The sequence below is a fragment of the Anastrepha obliqua genome, chromosome 2 (genome assembly GCF_027943255.1).
Source record: "Anastrepha obliqua isolate idAnaObli1 chromosome 2, idAnaObli1_1.0, whole genome shotgun sequence".
Taxonomy (NCBI): Eukaryota; Metazoa; Arthropoda; class Insecta; order Diptera; family Tephritidae; genus Anastrepha; species Anastrepha obliqua.
In genome coordinates, this window is record NC_072893.1 from 78,918,031 (window position 1) to 78,940,228 (window position 22,198).

Here is a 22,198-nt window from a genome sequence, read left to right on the forward strand (position 1 = left end):
AGGTGCTTTCCAGATTAGCGCACATTTTTACAAGATTGAAGCGCAATACAGTCCAAGCTGGAGGCGGTAAGTTCATATGCAGCTCTGGCAAATTCTGGTTTAAAAATTAATATCGCTAAAATGAAGATGTTCTACATCAATACCACATTAGCCCACTTTTAAAACATATGCGGTACCTACATCCAAAAAGTGAAAGAATTCTGTTATTTGGGGAGTGTCATCAATAAAGATGGCGGCTTCGCAGTTAATATACGTTGGATAAAGTGTGGTGACGATCTCATACATATATGTAGGAGCACGAAACTCACAATATTAGAGACCAATATCTTTTAAGGGTGCGACAGTTGTCTTATACGGATACGGATGGTGGAGACTTGGAACACTTATGGGAGAGAATAATAAATAACTCACAAGTTTTTATGAACCGCGGCCTCGCAGAATTATGTGCATGTTTTTGGTTTAACACTATCTCCAACAACAATCCCTGGACTATTACAGAGCAAACCTCATAGAGAAATTGCCAAAGCAGCTTTAGACTGGAACCCGCAAAGAAGTCGCAGATGTGGTAGACCATTGTATATATGGAGGCGATGAGTAGAAGAAGCAGAAGTGCTACTAGGTAGCAGTGTGCTCTTGGCGTCGAGTGGAATTCCTAGCCTTAAATAAATCTAATTTTAAATTGTTTATTAAAGCCGTATGCTCCACCTAGGTGGAAGACATTTTTAGCAAAATACCCATGATATTTCAAATTACTTCATTTTCTTAAGATTTGTAAAAAAAACATCCTATTATTACAAGTTTGCAAATACATAGTTAAAAATCATATTAAATATATTATAGCCATTTGGATAATTCTTTCGAGTTTCTGAAACTTTTGAGTTTTAAGTTAAATTATGATAATATTATGATTGGTTCATGTATTAATATAATACAGGGTGGGCTATATAGCGTTTGCTTTTTGAACCATCTATTTTTTTGAGAATGGTAACACAAATCACATGTCAAATGTGTTCATAATTTACTTAAAGGTTTGACATTTACGAAATGGGACGCTATACGCTTGAACAAAATTGGGAAATATTGAAAACCTATTTCCAAAGTGGCGAGTCTTCTTCTTCTTTTCTGATGAAGCTCATTTTCACATCGGTGGCTACGTCAATAAGCAAAATTGTTGGATTTGGGGCTCAGAAAATCCCCACGTTACTGTAGAGAAGCAAATGCATCCACAACGAGTCACTGTTTGGTGCGGTTTTTGGTCTAGCGGCATCATCGGGCCATTTTTTTCGAAAATGAGCGAGGAGCCGCGGTTACAGTAAATGACGAGCGTTACCGTGACATGCTCAACGAGTTGTTTCCAAAAATTGATGAGGATGACATGGACGACATTTGGTTTCAACAGGACTTTTGGCTACCGTTTTTGAAAACCGAATAATCAGCCGAAATTCCGATATCATTGACCGCCTCGCAGCTGTGATTTAAGCCCGTTGGACTATTTTTTGTGAGGAGCCGTTAAGGAAAAATCCTATGCGAACCATCCAGAGACGATTGATGCTTTAAAACACGAAATCGAAGTTGCCATTCATGAAATTGGAGCCCAAACAATCGGAAATGTGCCTAAAAATTGGGTTGATCGAATGGCCTACTGTAAAGCCAGTCGTTGCAGTCATTTGAACGATATTATTTTTCATTCATAAATGACAATGTTCAATCTTCTAAATAAAAATAAAATTTTGAAAAAATATTATTTAGTTTTTTTTTTTTTTAGACGATTCAAAAAGCAAATTTTACATGGCCCACCCTATATATGTACGCTATAAATCATAAGAACTTTCTTTAGTTTAAATTTAGGAACATCATACAGACGTAAAATACTTTCTTATAATTGCTTAAATATTTCTCCGTCATACTCTTGAACTTCAAGTATATTTGTAAGAATATCAAATACGGGATTGGCATACCTTATAGGTACACCCATATTTACACAAAAATAAACCCTATGGTATAAAGTTTATGTACCGTAATTAAGCATAAAGAGTCTCTACTGGAAAAATATCAGTGAGCGCTGAGTACCCGAAAAACGCCTTTTGATTTCTAGTCACAACTTTAACTTTCAGGATTGGTAACTCTGCATCTGCTTTTCATAAATTGAGTATCATACTACAAGCAAGGCAGTGAGCAGTGAACGGCAAGTTAATATGTACATTCAAATATTTTGTATTCGCTTCCCCATTGGTCAAATAACGATATTTGTACCCTCTATCTCTTTTGTAAACATGTGTGTGAGAGAGGATGTCTGAGAGGCGAAGCGTTCCGATCGCTCGTTGAGAGTATAAGGTTTAGACAGCTGCGCTGTTACCGTAAATCGAGTCAACTCCTCCACTTTGGATTACTTTATAGACAGTCTTTGAACGTTTTATATTCAACTAATAATTGTACAAGATTGCTAAAATCTTTTACGTAAGATGTTAGGCAGAATTATGTGTTTATGCATGTTTACTTCGCTTTTTGAGGTTGACAATATTTTAACCATGTATTTTTTTCAATTTCTATTTTATTTTCATTTTCGCTTTTTTGCGTTTCTGTTGTGTTTATTATTTTTTGCGCTTATCGCCTGCTGCTGTTTCAGCCTTAATTGATACTATCAAAATATTATTTGTGGCACAATTTATCAATAAACACCAATCGTGTGGAAGTAATTCGATTACGCTTCACTTGTTTGTGGCATATTCTTGTGGCAGAAATTATACGGGATATATTGCTGCAAGAAGTATGAACATATGTGTGTATATGCTCCCTTTTATATGGGTTCAACTACCACACATGCACACATACATGCATATACAGCCGTGTTCACAATAATAGCAGCTCAACAACTTGTCAAGCACTTTTATTTTTATTTTAAATTTTTCTACTTTTAATAAATAACAATAAAAAAAACGAATTTTCAAACTTCGTGCAAAATTTTCAAAAATTAAACGAATTTTCATTGACATTTCAAACTTTTTAATATGTCTCTTTTAACCGCCTAGATTTTTGACAATTGCTCTATATAAAGAAATTTCAACCATTTGATATATTGAAGCAAATGCCACAATATTATATATTACACCAAAATTGAATGGGCTACAAAACTACATACCCAGATTAATTTTCTATTATTAAAAAGTTTGAAATTTAAACGAAAATTTGTTAGATATTTTTAAGTTTTCCACAAAATTTGAAACTTTGAATTATATGGTTTTTGCTGTTTTATGATGTAATTAAATATAAAATAAGTAACTAGTAAACTAAGCAAAATGTTGAGCTGCTATTATTTTGAACCCAAATGTATGCACATATGCACATATTTGCTTACTTGTATATGGGTTCAACTAGCACACATATACATATTTACGTACGCACATATGTGTGCGCATATATAAAATAATACAAGCGATAAATCTGTCCCCTGACCTTGGATTTTGTTTGCAACTGTGCAAATAGGGGTTTCTTACAAGTTAATTTTCTTTGTATTTATATTGCTTTAGGGGAAGAGATTTCATATTTTGTATTTTATACTATACATGCAAGTAGTAGTACAAAAATCTGTAGTAAACCTTTTCATCGGGAAGCACTTTTGCTCTGCTATGAAGAAAATTTGGTTAACTGATGTCGTGTAAATGAGAACAGAACAGGAAAAATATATATATGGGTTTTAGTAGGACAGATCAATATTGACAGGCTGCGATGGCCAGGTTATTTTTGTGTAATTGTGTGTATTACATTTGTTGTTTATTATCATGTTACTGATGACAAATCATTATACTCATTATTCGCTGTTCTCGAGTTTGCTCCGAGATAAACTGTCTTCTGTGCATAACGTGGAATTTTACCGCAGATCTTTATGGGCTACTTAACGTGTAAGACACTCAGAAACATTAAGTGTCCTCATTGATTTTGAGGGGTCCTCCTCAATCATCGCTTGCTTGTTTTCAGCAACAAATTCTGGATCGCCGCCTCATGCTTCCCATTCACGACGAACCTTATGAACGAATGAACGGACGCACTTAAAAAAACTAGAGATTTCTAAATCCGTGGGATTTTTACATATATCAACAATAACTGCATGTTTCTTCAATTTTGTTATGTCACGAGTTAAGTTGTATTCCTTCATTCCTTATTTGAATAAGAATAAAAAGTCAAGTCAAGTCATGGTTTCGGTAAGTTATAGCCAATTATCGTATGCTCTCTGTATTATCAAAAACTAGTATCAGGCGATTGCGATTTATTGGCATAGGTCTGCGACTTCAGAAAACTCCACTCCCAGTAACTTCTTTTGATGTTCTAAGAAAAAAAGTATCTCGCTTTCTCGCGATTAGAGACACCAAAGCGGCGAAACAATGAATTTACTGCGTCGTAGTTTTGGTGAGCAATTTTTTTCCTCTCGGACCAGTGAATTAGACAGCAAAGTCGTGGTGGACTTTTATTGGTGACGATATGTAAAGTTTACTTTGTGGATAAACCAGCTTCGATTGAGGCATTCGAAGCCAACATTACTAAAGTTATTCTCGAGATACCGATCGAAGTCCTCCAACGAGTCATTCAAAATTGGTGTTTAGGGATGGTCAAATTACGGCGCAGGTGTGACCAATATTTGAGAGGGATAATTCTGAAAAAATATATGCCATGAATGGTTCTACACAAAAACAATAAAGTTTCCCCAATCACTTTGAATTTTCATTGTTTTATTTCAATTTAAAATCTAATAGCTCTAAATTTATCACTCTTTATAAACGAAATTGTGTGTAATGCATATCCCTTCATTGGGCATAGTATAGACGTGATGGGACCCATTGACCCTCCTATGGAGACCGATTAAAACCTTCCAACTTGTCTCACTAACTGATATTCACGAAGCCGTCGCCTGTTTTGTCTGGCGGTGAAGATCCTTTATCTGTATACACATGAGGTCAAGCTCAATGGGAATATTGGGGTGGCGGCGTATCATATATTCCAGCACATGGCTCTCTCAAAGGTCTCATCACTGAGTTCATGTTAAGAAGTCTGCGTTTTCTCTAACATCCTACAAGTTTCGTGATCTCTGGAAAAAACCTCGGTGACCTCAAAAGCTGATGTGAAATACTCCCTAGCTAGTAACGAGATGGCTGATGCATTTCTGAAGCTCCAGACCACTGTGAAATAGGGGTAACGGCAAAGCTGGGGAGAATTAGCCTCTTATGGCACTGATATTAAAGATACACCAGGTATAGACCAGAGAAAATTGATTGCAAAGGAAGAGCAAGAGCAGCGGATGTAATCTAGCTATCAAGTGGGTTGTTCACGCTAGCCGATAATCTCTGCGTAAGGCATATTTATACATCTATGAATCGCTGTCTCTACTCAATATTATGTGCTTGGTAGTTCTAGACTGAGTGTCGCTTGCAATGGATTCAGTGTAGAGAAGAAGATTATATAAAATCTTCTGTCACACTGTACGGAACTCTCTAGACGTATAGCGCAACCGCTCGGTGAATACTACTTTAAAGAAATTGCAGGTTGCAGTTCTCTGAATACCAGGGACCTGCCGTTTTAACTACAAATTCGTTTTAGGGAAAAGGACCATCACAAAGAGCTTGGAGCTTTTATTACATTTCCGCAGCAGACACTCGTCCCAGTGGAAATTATAACAAAATGTTTTTTGTTTGCTGCGTGAGTACACCACAAATCAAACATTTTCCTTGCCAGGTAGCATCTTTCATTTTTAGAGAAATGTTCTAAGTAAATATTGTGTTTGTATGAAAGTTCTATCACACCATCCTCACAAAAGCTTGAAAAGTATTCAGAGTGTACTACACAAACGACTAGTGTCATCTACCACTAGTTTACTCAGTTCCGGTGCGCTCACACAAGATGGACTAAGTGTTGACGAACATTCTATTCGCTTAAAAATTGAGACTGATACACCAATAATGGTCCATTAGTTCATTGGGACGATACTGGACTATCAGTGAGGGAAAGGGGGTGAACTGGAAGTAGCTACAGGAATCGATTAGGGGATTTTGCATTTGTTCAAATATTTTGATATGAAAATCATATTAACTGAGTGGCTTTACTTGTGACTTTAATGCAAACACCACTTTTCTGATCGATATCCATCACTCCGCTATCATCTAAAAATTTTGTTTTGGGGTAAGCAAAAGATGACCCTTAGAAGCCAAGCGTAGAATAGCCCCACAAATATGACCAATGTTTCATGAAGGAAGGTCTAGACTTTTCATCTGCTCTGAGCATGCCATGTAGTTTTAGGCCTTTTTAAGCTAATTAGATGGGCCTATATATTAAATTTTAGGTACTGGTTCAGTTACATATAAACTGGTGCTGGTTTGATTCTGAACTTGGCATCACAATAGGTTTATCGCAACTAAGTAAGTCGCTTTCATAAATTTGGAGGGAGCTAACCACTAACCAAATGTATTGAAACGCGTTGGAAAAGGGGATAAATAATATAATGGGGCTCTGCATACGGATGTATGTGCCAAAACTGTGTGTGAATTGTCCTTTTCATAGCACACCCAGTAACTTCTTTTGATGTTCTAAAGTGGTAGCAATTTTGCAACGTAATCATCATAATGCCGTTCATGCTGTGGTCTTAAGTTGCAAATACGAGTAGTCTAAGATAAAGCAAATTGACCGAAGAATAGAAAAAATGGGAAAATAGAAGATCTCAGCAATGCCAAAATCCCCTTACTTATCTACCTACGTATACCATATACCTACAGTCGGACAAAAAACGAACTTAAACACACAAGTCTGAAAAGCACTTTCAGCATCTCTCAAGCCAGCCTCTGTACCTATGTTTGCTTCCACAGAAAGTTTTCTTGACATGTACCGTTGTGTGTATATGATTGCAAATGATTTTATGCAGCATTTTACTGTTACTTCGGCTACTGCTTCGTCAACTGATGTTGCTACTCTTTTTCTTCTCATACCCCTTTCGGTTTTGTACGATTTTGTTTAATCCTGAGTAAGTGAAGAATATTCTTCTAGGTTTGTGTTAGTAAGAGCATAGTACGTATGTACGAGTATGTAATAATATTACACAAGAAACAGTGGCGTAGTTTGTTTTCGTTTTATGTAAGTTTTTACTTTTCTTCAAAAGATTGGGAATGGAATGATGGCTGTCCTGCTGGTTCATCCATTCCGAACAGATTTCTTTGACTTATATTTTATTAGTCAGATTATGACATTTATCTATCCTTATGCCAAGATTTTAACTATACTCCTGGCACTTTTGTCACTAACTTATATTATATAGCGGACTCGCTCTTCGCCGGTAAGGAAGCGATATTCTTTCTCTGTAAAAGATCGACATGTACATAGATATATCTCTATTTCAGTTGAGCTGATGAAGCTTTTCTGCAGCTGCCTGATTTAGATTTCGTAACTCAACATGCTTTTGACTTTCTGGCCTGATATCAAAACAAAACTGATCCATTCGTACGTCATACGGACTGCGCCATCCGTGTCGTTCAAGCAACTGGTGGGATACAGACAATTCTACTCAGCTCAGGGTTATAGTCCGTCATCAGGGGACACTTTCCTCCTCCTGCAGCAATAAAGAAATTCAATTAAAAAAAAAAATTAATATAAAAATTATGAATCTATTGTAGTTGCCATATGCTATAACTGAGCCTAAATTCATGAAAATTACTTCACTCTCTATAAGGGTACTGTGGGGGCTCATTTAAGCCTGAAAACCCATTTAGACACCACTAGTTTGAACTGAAATTCCCTCTCTAATTTCTAATGTAAACAAATTAAAAATTCCTTATATGTAAATCGAAATAGAAATTTATAATTTATTAGTAGAAAACCGACCCGCTTAGTAAACTCCAATTTTTTTTGCTGCAACAAAAATACTAGACTCAGTTTTAGTACACCTGCGTTTTCAGTTTTTCACTGGCGTATCAGGTTTTATAGACAAGTTATATAGACATATTAATATTAAATAAAAGAAGAAGAATGTGATGAAAATGTAGAATGTCACATGTGAACAAATTGGCGTGAAAAATATCCTCTGAAATATATATCATTCAGTATGATCTTCCTTTTTTCCGGAAAAACAGGCGACCATTTACTTTGAGATGGGTTTTTCGCGAACAACTTTTAATGGATTAGGCTCGTCTTGGAGCATTCATAATTGACCGCTGGTTTGTTTTCGGCTTCTATGCATAGACCCAAGATTCGCCACTCGTTATGATATCATTGACGTGCTTTGACTCTCCCTTGTTGAATTTCTTCAACATTTTTTTACGCCAATCGACACGAGTCTTTATTGGGAAATTATCAAATTATGCGGTATCCAGCGAGAACAAATCTCTATGACGACCAAATATTCAGACAATATAGAATGTATGCTGCTCCCATTAATGCCCAAGCATGACTCTATCTCGCAATATGTTGCATGATCATCACGATTTTGCATAATCAATTGGCGCACAGCATCGATTGTTTCTGGCTTTTTTAACGGTCGTCTCGAAATTCATATTGCAAGGATAGACGGCCATGTTCAAACTCGTTGAATCACGTTATGCTGTAGGCAAATGTAGTAAGTCGATCAGTACACTATTGTCTCGATAATCCATGTTAAAAATAGTAATAAATCAGGGCAAGCAAATTTTCACGATTTATTTCATCTATAGGGCGAGATGAATTTTTCAACTCACTGAAAAAAGAATAAATAACGTTCGTACGTCAAAATATTGCATGTAAGTTTATTCTGGAAATGCCAAGCTTTCGAAATCATGATTAAAATAACATTAACAAAATTCAATAGAAAACAAATACATTTTCAAAACTTGTCAAAAATTCCTTGAGCCATGGCCGTCGTAGCCGAATGGGTTTATAAGTGACTACCATTCGAATCGTAGTGTGTAGGCTCGAATCTCCACGCAAGAAACACCAAAGTGATAGAACATGTTTTTTTCCAAAAAAGGGTACCCTTCGTAGGCAAAGTCAAGCCTCCGAGTGTATTTTTGCCATGTACAAGCTCCTCATAAAAAACCATCTGCCGTTTGGAGTCAGTTTAAAATTGAAGGTCTCTCCATTTGTGTTACAACATAAAGACGCACGTCACAAATATATTATAAATGTACATATTTCAAGAGTTTATTTCTAAGGTGTATAGATATGATAGATATGTATAGGTATATTTAGGGGAGGAGTGATGTTTAAAATTTTTCGTTCTAGAAAAAAAAAATCATAAAGCTCAAAAACTAAGTTTTGTTTCTGAGATACAAAAAGCTCACAAACTAGCTCTATTTTTGATAGAAATAAATAAGACTAAAAAATAATCATTACTTTAATGAAATACTTAAATCAGAACAAATTAATTAATTACCAAAATAACGCTCACGAAACTAGCTCTATTTTTCATAGAAATAAATAAGACTAAAAAAATCATTATTTTGATGAAATACTTAAATCTGAAAAAATTAATTAATTACCAAGTCGCAAAATAAGCCTTATTTCGGAGCAAAAAGAATAATACTTGACAAATAAGTTTTCTGGGGAAAAACGGAAATAGTGCCCAATGAGTGAATTTTATTTTCGGTAAAAAAATAAAAATCAAAAAAAACTATTATTATTGGAAATATTTAACTGCATTTTCTGTGGGTTTAATTAAAATTCGAAAAGTGTCTTTTAACGATATACGAGTATGTTACATATACCACTTAATAATTTTTATCTTAAAAAAAGTATTGTATTATAAAGGGTAACAAAAAATATGCAAATATTCAAAACTGTTCTACGATGTTTCTTACCTTTGATTTTCTTTTCATTGGACATTTGAAATGAGTGATTAATTTTGTTGCCTGCTTTCATGCTTTTAAAGTAATTTTGTTCAGCCGCCTTTGGATGGAGTCCAATTAGCCCTTGGAAAATGAGGATCAACCTAGTGGTAGTTGTGGCTGCGGTAATGTAAGGCGTTTTACCAAGATATTTGTGTATGCACGAGTACATATATATGCAGGACGCGAGTACGTACAGAGTTGCAGCGTCAGACACTTTTGTGCCGCAAAGTTGACGCGCCAAATCTATTGTTTGTTGGTACAAACTACGAGACTAAGACTAAAGCTTGGTTTGCGGCTACAAAAAAATAAAAATACTAACACAATAATTCTTATTCGCCTGCAGTAAATGTGGGCACACAAACGCCCGTGTGTATAGGACTACCATGCAAGAAAAACCTAAACTATTGAAATATGCATCTGGTTCAGAACTGGTAGGATTTCACCAATAGGGGATAAATTTGGTATTGATATTACAAGTTCTTTTATCTATCTTCAAAGTATGAGATAATTCGAGCTGAGAGTAAAAGCAAATACTTATTTCGCTCACATATCAATTAGGACTTTGGGGCTTGGTGTGATTATTACAGCTTATGTTGTTGGATGTAATTGGGCTGGAAAATAAAGTATTTTTTGCGGATTCAATCAATTTAAGATATTTTTTATTATAAGGATTGAAGTATATTTGTAAGCTAGTAAATTTACAAATAAAAGTAAAACTATTAAAAAATTTATAATTAAAAAAATGGAAATTTTTGACCTGGCGCCGAATTGAACTTAGAATTTTTTTTAATGATACATCGGTACTATTGGTGGTGTAGTGGAAATATAAGTGCCGTTAAAAGCTTTGTCTATAGTAATTTTCTCACTAAACACGAAGAAAAATGTATAGCTTTGAAGCAAAATTTTTTTGAAAACCTTAATTTTTGGTTTTTTCACACTTTATGATAAATATTTCGTAGCCAAATAAACCAATTAACGTGATTTGCTTATTGATTTCTAAAATTCCAAACATGTATGTATATATTATTATTATTATTACCACTATTATTATTATTACCGGTTTTGGGCGCACAGTGCTGCAAGAAAAGTTTGCCGACGTTGCCTACTTCTCGCTTTCGTCTTAATTGGAGTCCATGAGAGAGATTCGCAATTTCTAACAATTCATCATTAAGGCTACGCCCTTTAAGGCGTCCTCTGCTGTGCGATCCTTGGGAGTTTCAGTTCAGCGCATACCTATTTTTTTTTGGTTCGGAAACTTCTGAAACTTAAACTGCTCTGCCTGTGTCCGCTATGCCGTGATAAGAAAGAAATGTCATCGACGTACTCAAGGTCGCCTGCGTACCCACAAACATTCTAGAAATTCTGGTCAACAATGATTTTGGATGAGAAAAAAGTGCAGAGGTGTGAATTAATAGTGACTAGGGCAAATACGAAGAGAACTATTAGGTTGGAGAATAAGTTCGTAGCGTTTTTACCGACGACTTTTATTCAAATTCGGCATTGCTGTTTACAACCTCTTCCCACCTCTCGACCAATTTGTTGATGCCAGTCCGTCAAAAACCGCTTGGTTTGGTGTCAAAAAAGTTATTGAGCTAGTTTTTAAGCATCTCTTTGTTATCGAAGGCAACGCCCTTCATATGGTTGTCAAATGGCAATGCAAGGTCCGAAGAATACGGCGGATCCTGAAGGACCTCCCATTCGAGCTCTTGGAGTGCGTCTTTGACGACTTGTGCAACATGGGGCCTGGCGTTTTCGTGAAGAAGTATGGTATGACCATGTGGATTAGGTCTTTTCAGTCGAAGAGCCTCATTCACGTGGTGTAGCTGGCCAATGTAGAGCGCCTTGTTGACCGTGGGATTATTTTTGAGCATTTCCCAGTGCAACATGTCCTCCCAGTCCCACCAAACACATATCATGATCTTCTTGGGATGAATATCCTGCTTGACTCTTGGCTTTGGCGTGTTTCCTGAAGCCACCCACTCCTTTCTTTGCTTCATATTGATGTGTAAGCACCATTTCTCATCTTCTGTTTATGACCGCCTGTTGCTCGTTGGCAGTCGAGATGCTGAGAAACATTTTGAAGGTGACTTGGTTTTTTCGGTTGAGCTCGTAAGGCCCACAGGCTCCCAAATTTTCGGTAAATCCAATTGCATGAAAGTGATTGCGAATCGTTTTATGATCGAAGCTTATTTTTCCGCCAATTCGTAACTGGTTTGTCGATCGTTCTTCTTCAAAAGTTATTTCAAACCTTTTTCATCAAATTCAAAATCGCCTTCCGCCATTTTTGAACTTTTGAATAAATACTTACCCTTTGCCAAACAGCAAGCAAATCGTAAAATAAAAGAAAATATAAAAACGATATGAACTAATTTCCTACCCAATATATACACGGTGGTCCATATATCACATATCTTTTGTAGCCAATTTTGACAAAAAAGTAAACCATATATGAACCACACACAATGGACTAAAAAAGTTAATTCACTACCTTCGCACACAAATGCAACAAACCCTAGTTTTTAGTAATATAATATTTACGTGGGTCTAAAACTCTTCTTTTCAACTAAAATTCATACCTGAACAAACAATCAAACAATGATCATGAGATATGTACCTTAAGTGTGAAAGTAATCAAATAATACGTTTTCTGAAGAAATTTATTCATTTCGAGTTTTGTGACTAAAAACTCCCCTAGAAATAACTTTTTTTGCTTACCCATTTATTAAACCAAATATCTGCAAACTAGTGTAATATATCGTGGAGTATTTTGACCATGACAGCAGCACGAATTAGATACAACTGATTATAGTTTTCCTCCTCATGAGTGAATTTTCCAAAGCCGGTTCCGGACTGTGGCGCAGCGAGAATCACTTGAAACTTGTTACAGCCATATAAAATTTTAGCTTCTTTTTGGAAAAGAGACGAATGCGAACTAGTCAAGGTACTAAATACACTAAAAGTGCTTCAGTTGGTATTAGTGAATTTCCACACAGGGCACGAACTATGTCAAAGTGTTCATCAGCGGTAAATGCATACATACATACGTATGTATGTAATCAGGCAGACAGCACAATGTAAGCGTTAACGTGCCTTTCTTTTATTGTGCCGCTCCTTTGTGTTTTCCTCTGACTGTTTTATGTTTCTTCTGTTTTAGTCCTGGTTTTCTTTTTTTTTTGGCATTTATTTATATTTTGCAATCGTTTTTTGATATTTTTTCTATGTACCTCTTTTTAGTCAGAGTTTTTTTACACCCGCCCTCTTTCGCCCAAGGGTATTATAATTTTGTTCATTTTGCACGTCAAAGCATAAAGGAATCGAGATGAATATAGACGTCTGCCCATGCAAATGCTCAAAATTATGAGACGAACAGATAACTCGAGGAAAAATTTATATATTTCAATAATGCATATTAAATATACTCCTTACATCCTTTATGTATGCTCACACCCTTTAATTGGGTTGAGGCGAGCTCTTCGTCCAATTTGTCCTCCGCGTTTTGATATTTTTATACAAATGAAAAAATTATTATTAACAAATTTCTCTATCTGAGGTAGTTTTTAATTGAAAATGATTGAAATCGGCCAATAACCGCGCTCTCTTTATATGCAATGTTAATTTTCAAAAAAAAAAAGAAAAAAAGTGATATTTCTGTTGGAAGGGACGCAGAATTATTAAAATTTTCTACAAATAACGAACCTGAAGCCATAACTAGGATGCGAGTGCCACGCTCATTTTAGGTAAATACGTGTATCTCGTTGCCGACTTAATAAAACTCATCCAAATTTGCTCCCCACCTTATTTAGATCCCATATAAATATAACTGAGATCCGATAAAACCACGCCCACTTCATATATGTAAAGTTTAAATTTCCGTCCGTCTGTTCGGTGATGCAGATTATAACTCTCGTGAGTAGTGAGTTTGTTTGATTTCAATTGAATAAAGTACAGTTCGAACCGAATTCAACCTTCCGTAAATGGTTTTCTTTTTTTTGTAATTGTTTTTATGTAGTTTTTCCATGTAGCTCTGTTTAGTCTCAGTTTTATTTTTTAGTTTTTTGTTTTGTACAACACTAGCAACAAAATCAGTTGGAGATGAGAGCAGCGGGAGGCGCTATAAATGCTTGCCTCCGCTAAGGAATATACGAAGCTTCGGTGAATTAAAAAAAAAAAAATATATATATATATATACATATAATACGGGAAAACAGCTGAGACAACTAAAAGAAAAACCACAAAAAAGAACAAAAAAAACATACAGCATTTATCTCATTTACACATTTGTACGTACAAAAAGTCCATTCTCTATTTTCAGCTAACAGACAGAAGTTAAATCTCCAACCACAAAGAATACCTACAAAAACCCTAAAGGACATAGGGGATGCACATATGTATGTATGTATGTATGTGACACTGTCTATGATATGTATGTGCGAATAGAAAAGAGAATTGAAAAAAGTAAAACATTCGTAAAAGAAAAAGCGCTTAACGCTGATAATGATGACGTTGCGAAACAATCAATTAACGCATTGATAGCCATCAACGAGGCAATTCATTTCACTTGCGTAAACCTATTATGATCCAATGCAAAGGGTATTGGTAAATCGTGATCTACACGCAAAGCCCAAAGAAAACCAATGCCATAACAAATTACTTAGTCGTAGTCTTTTGCTCGACTACAACAACATGCATGCCGTTTATTGCTTTATAAAAACGGGCAAAGGCTCACATCTCATTTCACGCTGCGTCAGGCAAATCCAACTTCGCACATTATAAGCGTAAAATGCTTCTAAGCTCTACTGTATATGCATTTGTATTTGGTTGTATTTATGTATGTATGGACGTACAAGAATAGTAGCAAGCTGTGATAAAGTCAAACCGCTAGGCAGCAAAACAAGCGGGCAATTAAGCAAACAATCAGTTGCCACAAATAGTGGTTGCTGCAAGCAGTGTAAATTGGCTTTTAACATGTTAGCAGCTATTTACACACACATTCGCATGCATATATGTAGACACTTTCATATGAAGTGATGCATGAATCTCTGTTCTGCTGCTCTTGGGCATAAGTAGGTGTAGCTTCTTCAATAAGAATGTCTCGATGAGCCTTAGGTTAGTTTAGGTTAAAGTGATTGTTTTGTAGTGAGTCAGGAAAAAGTGCATTTAATTTTTCCTAAAACTATTTTTCGCTTAGTAGAAACTTTAGAAGACTGAGTATCTATGATTCTTCAATTTTGTGAAGAATTATTTGCCTAGAGTGGAAAGCCTTCGGCTATCAAAGGTAGGGTTGTCTTCCTCTTTGCTTTGAACATTACTTTAAACGACATTGACAATAAGCCTAGTTAGTTTAGACACAGATTAGAAGATGTCAATACTTATTTTTTCTCATTTTATATCCATTTTATGCAAATTGTCGTCTTGGCTTTGCTGTAGGTGGCGTATCTTAATGCACCACTTTGGGATGACATATTCGCATAATTGGTGCTGAAATCCAAAGATCTATGTTGACCTTTAACCCATTTTCGGCAGCTGGTCGATTTTTCGACCACCAACTTCGGACTCCAATATCTCAGAAACAAAATGTAAATTTATTGATCAGTTTTAACAAGTTTTAAATTTGGAATTTAGTTAATTTCTAGAGCATAATTTTTTAAGAAAAAAAGGTTCAGGGCAGATTTTTGTAAAAGAATGAAATTATCACTATTTTTACGTGTTTTTTGTGCAGATGAAAAAATAATGAAAAACAAAAAAACAAATAATTGTTACTAATTTATTGTGAAGAGAAAAGATGAAATTAAGAGAATCAAAAAAGTAACATATCGATATTGCAATATTTTTTACTGTTTCATGGACGTAAACTTTAGTGGTCGAGAAATCGACCGCTGGCCAGGAACTGTCATGTAGGATGGAACAAAATCTAGCAATATTTTTTTCTTATTGAAAGAGACGGAAGTAGGTAGGTAGGTAGGTTTGGCAGCCGCATCGCACATAGAGACAGCGATGCCACTTAGACCACGGAGTGGGTCCGTTGTGAGCCGCGGGGGCTGGGCTACATTTCCCTTTCCATATTGAACCATCCTGAGCTTTTGACAAAGCGTAAAAGGTTGTTGATACCTAAAGTGTATAGATTATCTATGTTCGTTAAGAAGTAGGATTTTAAAAATCGGTTTCTGCTTCTGGCTAGAGCTGGGCATGTGCAAAAAAGGTGTTGAATTGTTTCCAATTCCTCCTCATTTCTGCAGCTACGACAGAAATCATGCGTGTATACGCCTAATCTCCTTGCATGATTTCCTATGAGACAATGTCCTGTGAGGGCCCCTACTAAGGTCCTGATTTGAAGTCTACTCAGTTTTATAATACTCTTGGACAGACGTAAATTAAGCCTTGGCCATGTTTGCCTAGCAATTTCGCAGGTGTTAGCGCTAATCCATCTCTGATTTGCAGAATTGATTAGTGCGTCCTTAATGAGAAGCTTACAAGTTGCGAGAGGTATCTCCATAAAATTACTTATGTCTGGCATACAGGTACCTTCTCTTGCAAGTTGGTCTGCCCTACAGTTCCCTGGTATATCTCTGTGGCCTGGGACCCAGCATAATATTATACGATATTGTTTGGCCATCTCATTTAGAGATTGGCGACAACGTAAGACACTCCTTGATGTTGTTTGGAATGCATCCAGGGCTCGTAGGGCAGCTTGGCTGTCTGATAGAATGCAGATATCCGTTGATGATATTCTGTTTATCTTTAACCATTTTAAGGCTTCATGAATAGCGTTTATTTCCGCTTGAAAAACGCTACAGTGATCCGGTAATTTAAAGGATTCACTAATAGAAAGCTCTTCGCAAAATAACCCTGATCCTACACCGGTGTCCATTTTGGATCCGTCCGTGTAGATCTTAACGGGTGTATTGGGTGTTGGATCTTCCTCAAGCCATTCCAGTCTAGAAGGGATTTTCATTAGGAAATTCCTTTCGAAGCAAAGAATGGGAGGGTGATAATCACAGTCACTGGGTATATCCGTGTAGGAGTCTAAAATGGTTGAATGTCCATGTGTGACAGTTCTCCACTGTGAGCTCGCTTTGAGCCTTAAAGCGGCGCAGGCCGCTGAGTATTTGCAGAAGAGATCTAGGGGTGGCAGATGTAGCATGATGTCCAAAGCCATGGATGGCGTGGTTTTCATGGCGCCACATATTGCTAGTTCCGCTGATCTCTGCACCTTATTCAATAAATTAGAATAGGTTTTTTTCTGCATAGCACACCACCAGACAACATTTCCATATAGAAGAATGGGTCTGACGACTGCAGTGTAGAGCCAATGAGTAATCTTAGGTTTAATTCCCCAGGTCTTCCCTAAAGCTCTCTTACAGGCATAAAAAGCTAGGTTCGCTTTCCTGACCCTTTCTAAGGTGTTTGACTTCCAAGTCAGTTTCCTATCTATGTTTAGTCCCAAGTACTTGGTTTCTTCCGAAATCACAAGAGCTTCCCCTTTGAGCGTAATTGGACTTAGCTGAGGGATTCTGTGTTTCCTAGTGAACAATATGAGTTGTGTTTTGTCTGGGTTGACTCCTAGACCACACTTTCCTGCCCACCTAGAAAGTATATCTAGAGCATTTTGTATTAGGTCTCTTAATGTAGATACAAATTTACCAGAGACCGCAATAACAACATCGTCGGCGTAAGCTATCACCTTACAGCCCACCGATTCCAGTATTAACAGAAGTTTGTTTACAACTGCGTTCCATAAAAACGGTGAGAGGACTCCACCTTGCGGTGTACCTCTACTTACCAATCTCCTGAGCACCGATTCTCCTAGTTCCGCTTCAATGATTCTGCTATTTAGCATTTTGCCAATGAAGCCTACCAAGCCCGGTTCTACCCTAAGATCAGTGAGTGCTGCAGTAATTGCCCCTCCTTCAACATTGTTAAAGGCCCCTTCAATATCAAGGAAAGCGGCTAAAGTAAATTCCTGTTTGTGCAGTGAACTCTCTGCCGTGTAAATAAGGTTATGTAGAGCTGTCTCTACCGATTTCCCTTTCGTGTAGGCATGTTGTGACGTAGAGATAAGATTTCTATCTATAGTTAGGCTTAAGTGAAATTCTATCAGCCTCTCCAAAGTTTTCAATAGGAAGGAGGAGAGAGATATCGGTCTTAAGTCTTTTGGATGGGTATGTGAGTTTCTACCAGCTTTTGGAATGAAAACAATTTTGACTTGTCTCCACTTAAGAGGTATATGACCGTAGAGAAAGCAACCTTTGAAGATTGCTAGTAGTCCGTGTGCTAGATATCCGGCGGCCTTTTGCAGTTCCACCGGGTAAATGCCATCTGGGCCCGGTGATTTAAAAGGTTTGAAACTTTCAATCGCCCATAAGAGCCGATCCTCAGAAATAGCGTCTATTCTGACTTCACGACAGTGTGCTGTATCTTCCATGTCATGCCCAGTAATGTCTGAGCAGCCTGGAAAATGAGTGTCGAGTAAAAGTTCTAGAGACTCTTTACTGGTTGTAGTGAAAGTGCCATCACTTTTCTGTAGCAGTTCCCAATTTTGAGGGCTTCCCGCTAAAATCTTACGAAGTCTGGAGGCCTCAGTTGCCCCCTCAACCTCTTCACAAAAGGATTTCCAAGATTGCCTTTGGGCAATTCTGATTTCCTTCTTGTAGATTCTCAGGGCATCTTTATAGCCTTTCCAATCTTCATCGAGACGTGTTTTCTTTGCCTCATTAAAAGCGCTTCGGCTTGTTTTTTGAAGCTCGCTTAGCTCAACCGTCCACCACTTAGGCTTGGGTTTACCCCTCAGTCTTCTTATGGGACAGGCTACCGCCAAGGCAGCATTCATGGTGTAGGTAATCTTGTCAACCAAATTTTCTAGTCCTTCTATGCTTTGTGGCACCGCTGATGGACATGTTCCTAGGGTAGCCCCGATGCAATCTATATACCTTTCCCAGTCTGTTTTCCTGATATTTCTACCAGGCTTAGGTTTCGGTAGATTTTTGCTAACCTCAAACGAGATATATCTATGATCAGAAAAAGAATGTTCTTCCAAAACTTTCCAGTTCCTAATTCTGTTAATAACGGAGTCAAAAGCAAAAGTAGCGTCTAACACTTCCTGTCTATTACTAATGACAAAAGTAGGTTTATTACCTTTATTGCAAATCTGTAGTCTAGTACCTATCAGATAATCAAAGAGACACTCACCTCTAGCGTTGGTATCAGTGCTGCCCCATATCTCGTGATGCGCATTTACATCCGCACCAATGATTAGCTTTGCGCCAAGCTTCTGCGCCTGCGCTACCAGATCTTTGAATATTGATCTCGGTAGCTCCTCGTGGTCATGTGCGAGGTAGCAGGAAGATAGCCACATCCGTTCATTTCCCGACTCCAGGCTAATGGTCAATTGATCGGTGTCGCTGTAATTAGAGAGCATGAAAGCATTTATCCCTTTTCTTATTAGTACGCACGCTCTAGGGTTACCTTTGTTGCGAGCATACATCAGTTTATATTGTTGAGTCCTTAGTCCGCACACAAGTCCATGTGATACCCATGGTTCTTGAATCAGGACAATATGATGTCCACCTTTGGCCAGGTGGATTATGAGGTTGGCGGACGCAACCTTTGAGTGGTGAAGGTTAATCTGAAGAACCCGTAACATCATGGTTACTGGGCTTCCTCTCCACCACCGTTTTGTTGGGCTCATCTGAATCTGACGCCAGTAGCTCTTCCTCATCAGTGAGAGTAGTATCAAGTACTCTATCTAACAAGGAAGAGATACTGCCGTCAGTAGATGCCTTCCGTAGCGCTGTAGCAGTGTTAGGACCGGAGCCAGATTCCGCCGTGGGGCCTATCTCAGCTCCAACCGGGTCCTTTAAGTTAGGCGCCTTGTCCTTGTTGTAGACCCTCAGAGTTATGGACGAAAACCCATAGCTTACTACACCGTCCGATCGCGCCAGTGCGTCCGCCGAGTCCTTGCAGACTACGAAAGTAGCGCTTCGGTACTCGCCCTTGGGATCGTCCAGCTTTGTGACCTTCCAAGACGATGTAGGAAGCTCTGGATTGCATACCCGAAGCATCTCAAGGATTTGTTTAGGGTCTGATGGCTCCGCTGGTAACCAGGCCCTAGCTCTTGGTAAACTAGGGATGTCATCCCTTGAAATTACCTCGAGTTTAGACCCAGGCCATACTTCGCCAATCCTTGAGATGGCTATTTTGTATAGATCAGTGGATCTCTGATCGGCACAGGCGATTAGCTTCACATGACTCTGATGCCATCCACTATCGCGACAGAAAGGAGCTGGACCAGGATGCTCCTTCAGAATTTGGAAGAAGACGCTTGAGAGCCTGGCTTCCACTTTCTTCCAATTGTCAGGCGAAATAGTGCCGTCAGGGTTGCTTTTATCAACCACCGCCCATAGCTGTTGGCCTTTGACAGCTTCGCTGTACGTAGCTGGAGAAGTCTTGTTGATTCGGGGCTTCTTCAACGTGCTGGGGTTGCTGGGTGGGTCGTCCGACAACTGACGTTTTGGGTTCGGTTCAGAGCCCCGAGGGGACTCCTCCGTTACCCTTGTCGCCCAGCTGAATGAGTGCTTCTGTTTAACAGACCACTCCCCCTCTGGAATCGTTTTCAGGCGCTCCAGTAGCCTGAAGGCAGCACGTCTCTCCTTGTAGCCATGCCGTGCAGGCTCTGCTACTGCGGAGGTATCAGTCGTTCCAGACTCAGCTTTGCCACCTTTACCAGGGCTAGTCCCGGTATTGGTGGTAGAGGAAGTTGACTTCTTGGCCGTAGTTTTGTTGTGAGTACCGCCACTTCTGCTGTTGCCAGGTTTGTCCTCAGCACCAGCTTCCGCCGTACGAATTGGGCTAGCCGTGAAGGGCTTCGATGTACTGTCACTTCCACTAGGTTTAGTTATCCCAGCTTCCGTCGTACTAAGAGAAATCTGGTTTGGTCCAGATTTGGGGATGGAAGCTATAGCTTCCTTTGCATTTAGGGACTGCTTGTCCATTGAGGTTTTTTGATTGAAAGACTCCATCTGTTTCTTACGATCACCGTCCACCGTGGCAGACATGGTGATCTTATAAAAAGGAAGGGGAAACATGATGGTCGACCGTGGCAGCGCCCCATACCACGGCAAGGTCATGGTTATACCCCGAGGTGACCCGGTATCGAGGTAGCTCCGTAGAAATACAGTCGGACAGAGAACCCCCTGACTGCAAACCACCCAATAGGCACGGGTCGCATGACACCTTGGGTTAGGGGGGGGGTGAGGAGAGGAGATGATGGGATGATGAGGGTTAAGGATTAACAGGTGCGTCGGTACGGTGATCTTCATATGGTGATTGGATGGCCACCAATTTTGCCATGATGGCTAGCCAATCCTCATATGGAGCTTCCCTCTTAGTTCGTATTGGGTTGGTCCCCATGATATGGGGGTCAAACCAACACTTAAGCCTCATCCCCGCGACAAGGAGACCAACATGATGAGGAGACGGAAGTAAGTATCTTTGTGGTATAGGAAAGGTACTACCCCTGCAGGGAAAATCACTACTAGTGAACCAAAATTCTAGTTCAGCACTAGTACCTTATCTCCAAAATCGAACCTGTCCTATATTGGATGGTACGGGACTATTAGAAAATACCTACAAATCGAACTAGTTCTCATTCGTCTAATATCGAACTAGGGCGGAACTATCCTAAAAGGGTTTAATATTCCTAAAAGGGTACAATATTCCAAGTACCTATCGGGGTACCATACTTTGCACACATTGACCACTACTGGTCTGTTGGACCGGACATGGGGGTTCCAATTGTGAAGCAGGCTATGAGTCGTAATCGGTTTAAAAAATTAAGTAATATTTCCATCTCGCTGACAACACGAATTTAAACGCAGCAGACCGTTTTGCGAAGGTTCGTCCTATTACTGACGCTCTCAACAAAAAGTTTATGCAGTTTGGAGTCTTTAGCCATAATCTCTCTATAGACGAACAGATGATTCCATACTTTGGACGCCACTCCTGCAAAATGTTTATCAAGGGAAAGCCAATCCGGTTGGAGTTTAAAACATGGTGTTTATGCTCTGAAAGTGGGTACCTATTTTCTAGTTCATTGTACGGGGGAGCAGCAACCCCTCACGATAAAACTATTGGTCTAGGCGCACAAACAGTCTTAGACTTGCTTGCCAACGTATCTGACCCTGAGTGCCACATCATTTTCTTTGATAATTTTTTCTCTTCATACCATCTAATGTGCCTTCTGAACGAACGTCGATTTTTTGCAACTGGTACTATATGCGAAAATAGAATGGGCAATTCTCCTTTGAGAAATTTAAAAAAAGAAATACGAGGAACATTTGAGCAACTACTTGATCATCAGCAAGAAATAT

At 38.4% G+C, this 22,198-nt stretch overlaps 1 protein-coding gene across 1 annotated transcript; it reads right to left on the bottom strand.

The window, feature by feature from the left end:
* Nucleotides 1-19,025: 19,025 nt before the first annotated feature.
* On the bottom strand, nucleotides 19,026-21,073 carry LOC129238830 (uncharacterized). Its single transcript, XM_054874023.1, has 2 exons — nucleotides 19,296-21,073; nucleotides 19,026-19,231 (listed from the first exon to the last, which is right to left on the bottom strand). Exon 1 carries the CDS (start codon nucleotides 20,954-20,956, stop codon nucleotides 19,451-19,453), a length of 1,506 nt encoding a protein of 501 aa, XP_054729998.1. The 5' UTR covers nucleotides 20,957-21,073; the 3' UTR covers nucleotides 19,026-19,231; nucleotides 19,296-19,450.
* Between the last annotated feature and the right edge of the window lie 1,125 nt (nucleotides 21,074-22,198).

Coding starts and splice junctions, on each gene's coding strand:
- LOC129238830 (XM_054874023.1), bottom strand. CDS start 20,956: ATGACCTTGCCGTGGTATGGGGCGCTGCCACGGTCGACCATCATGTTT.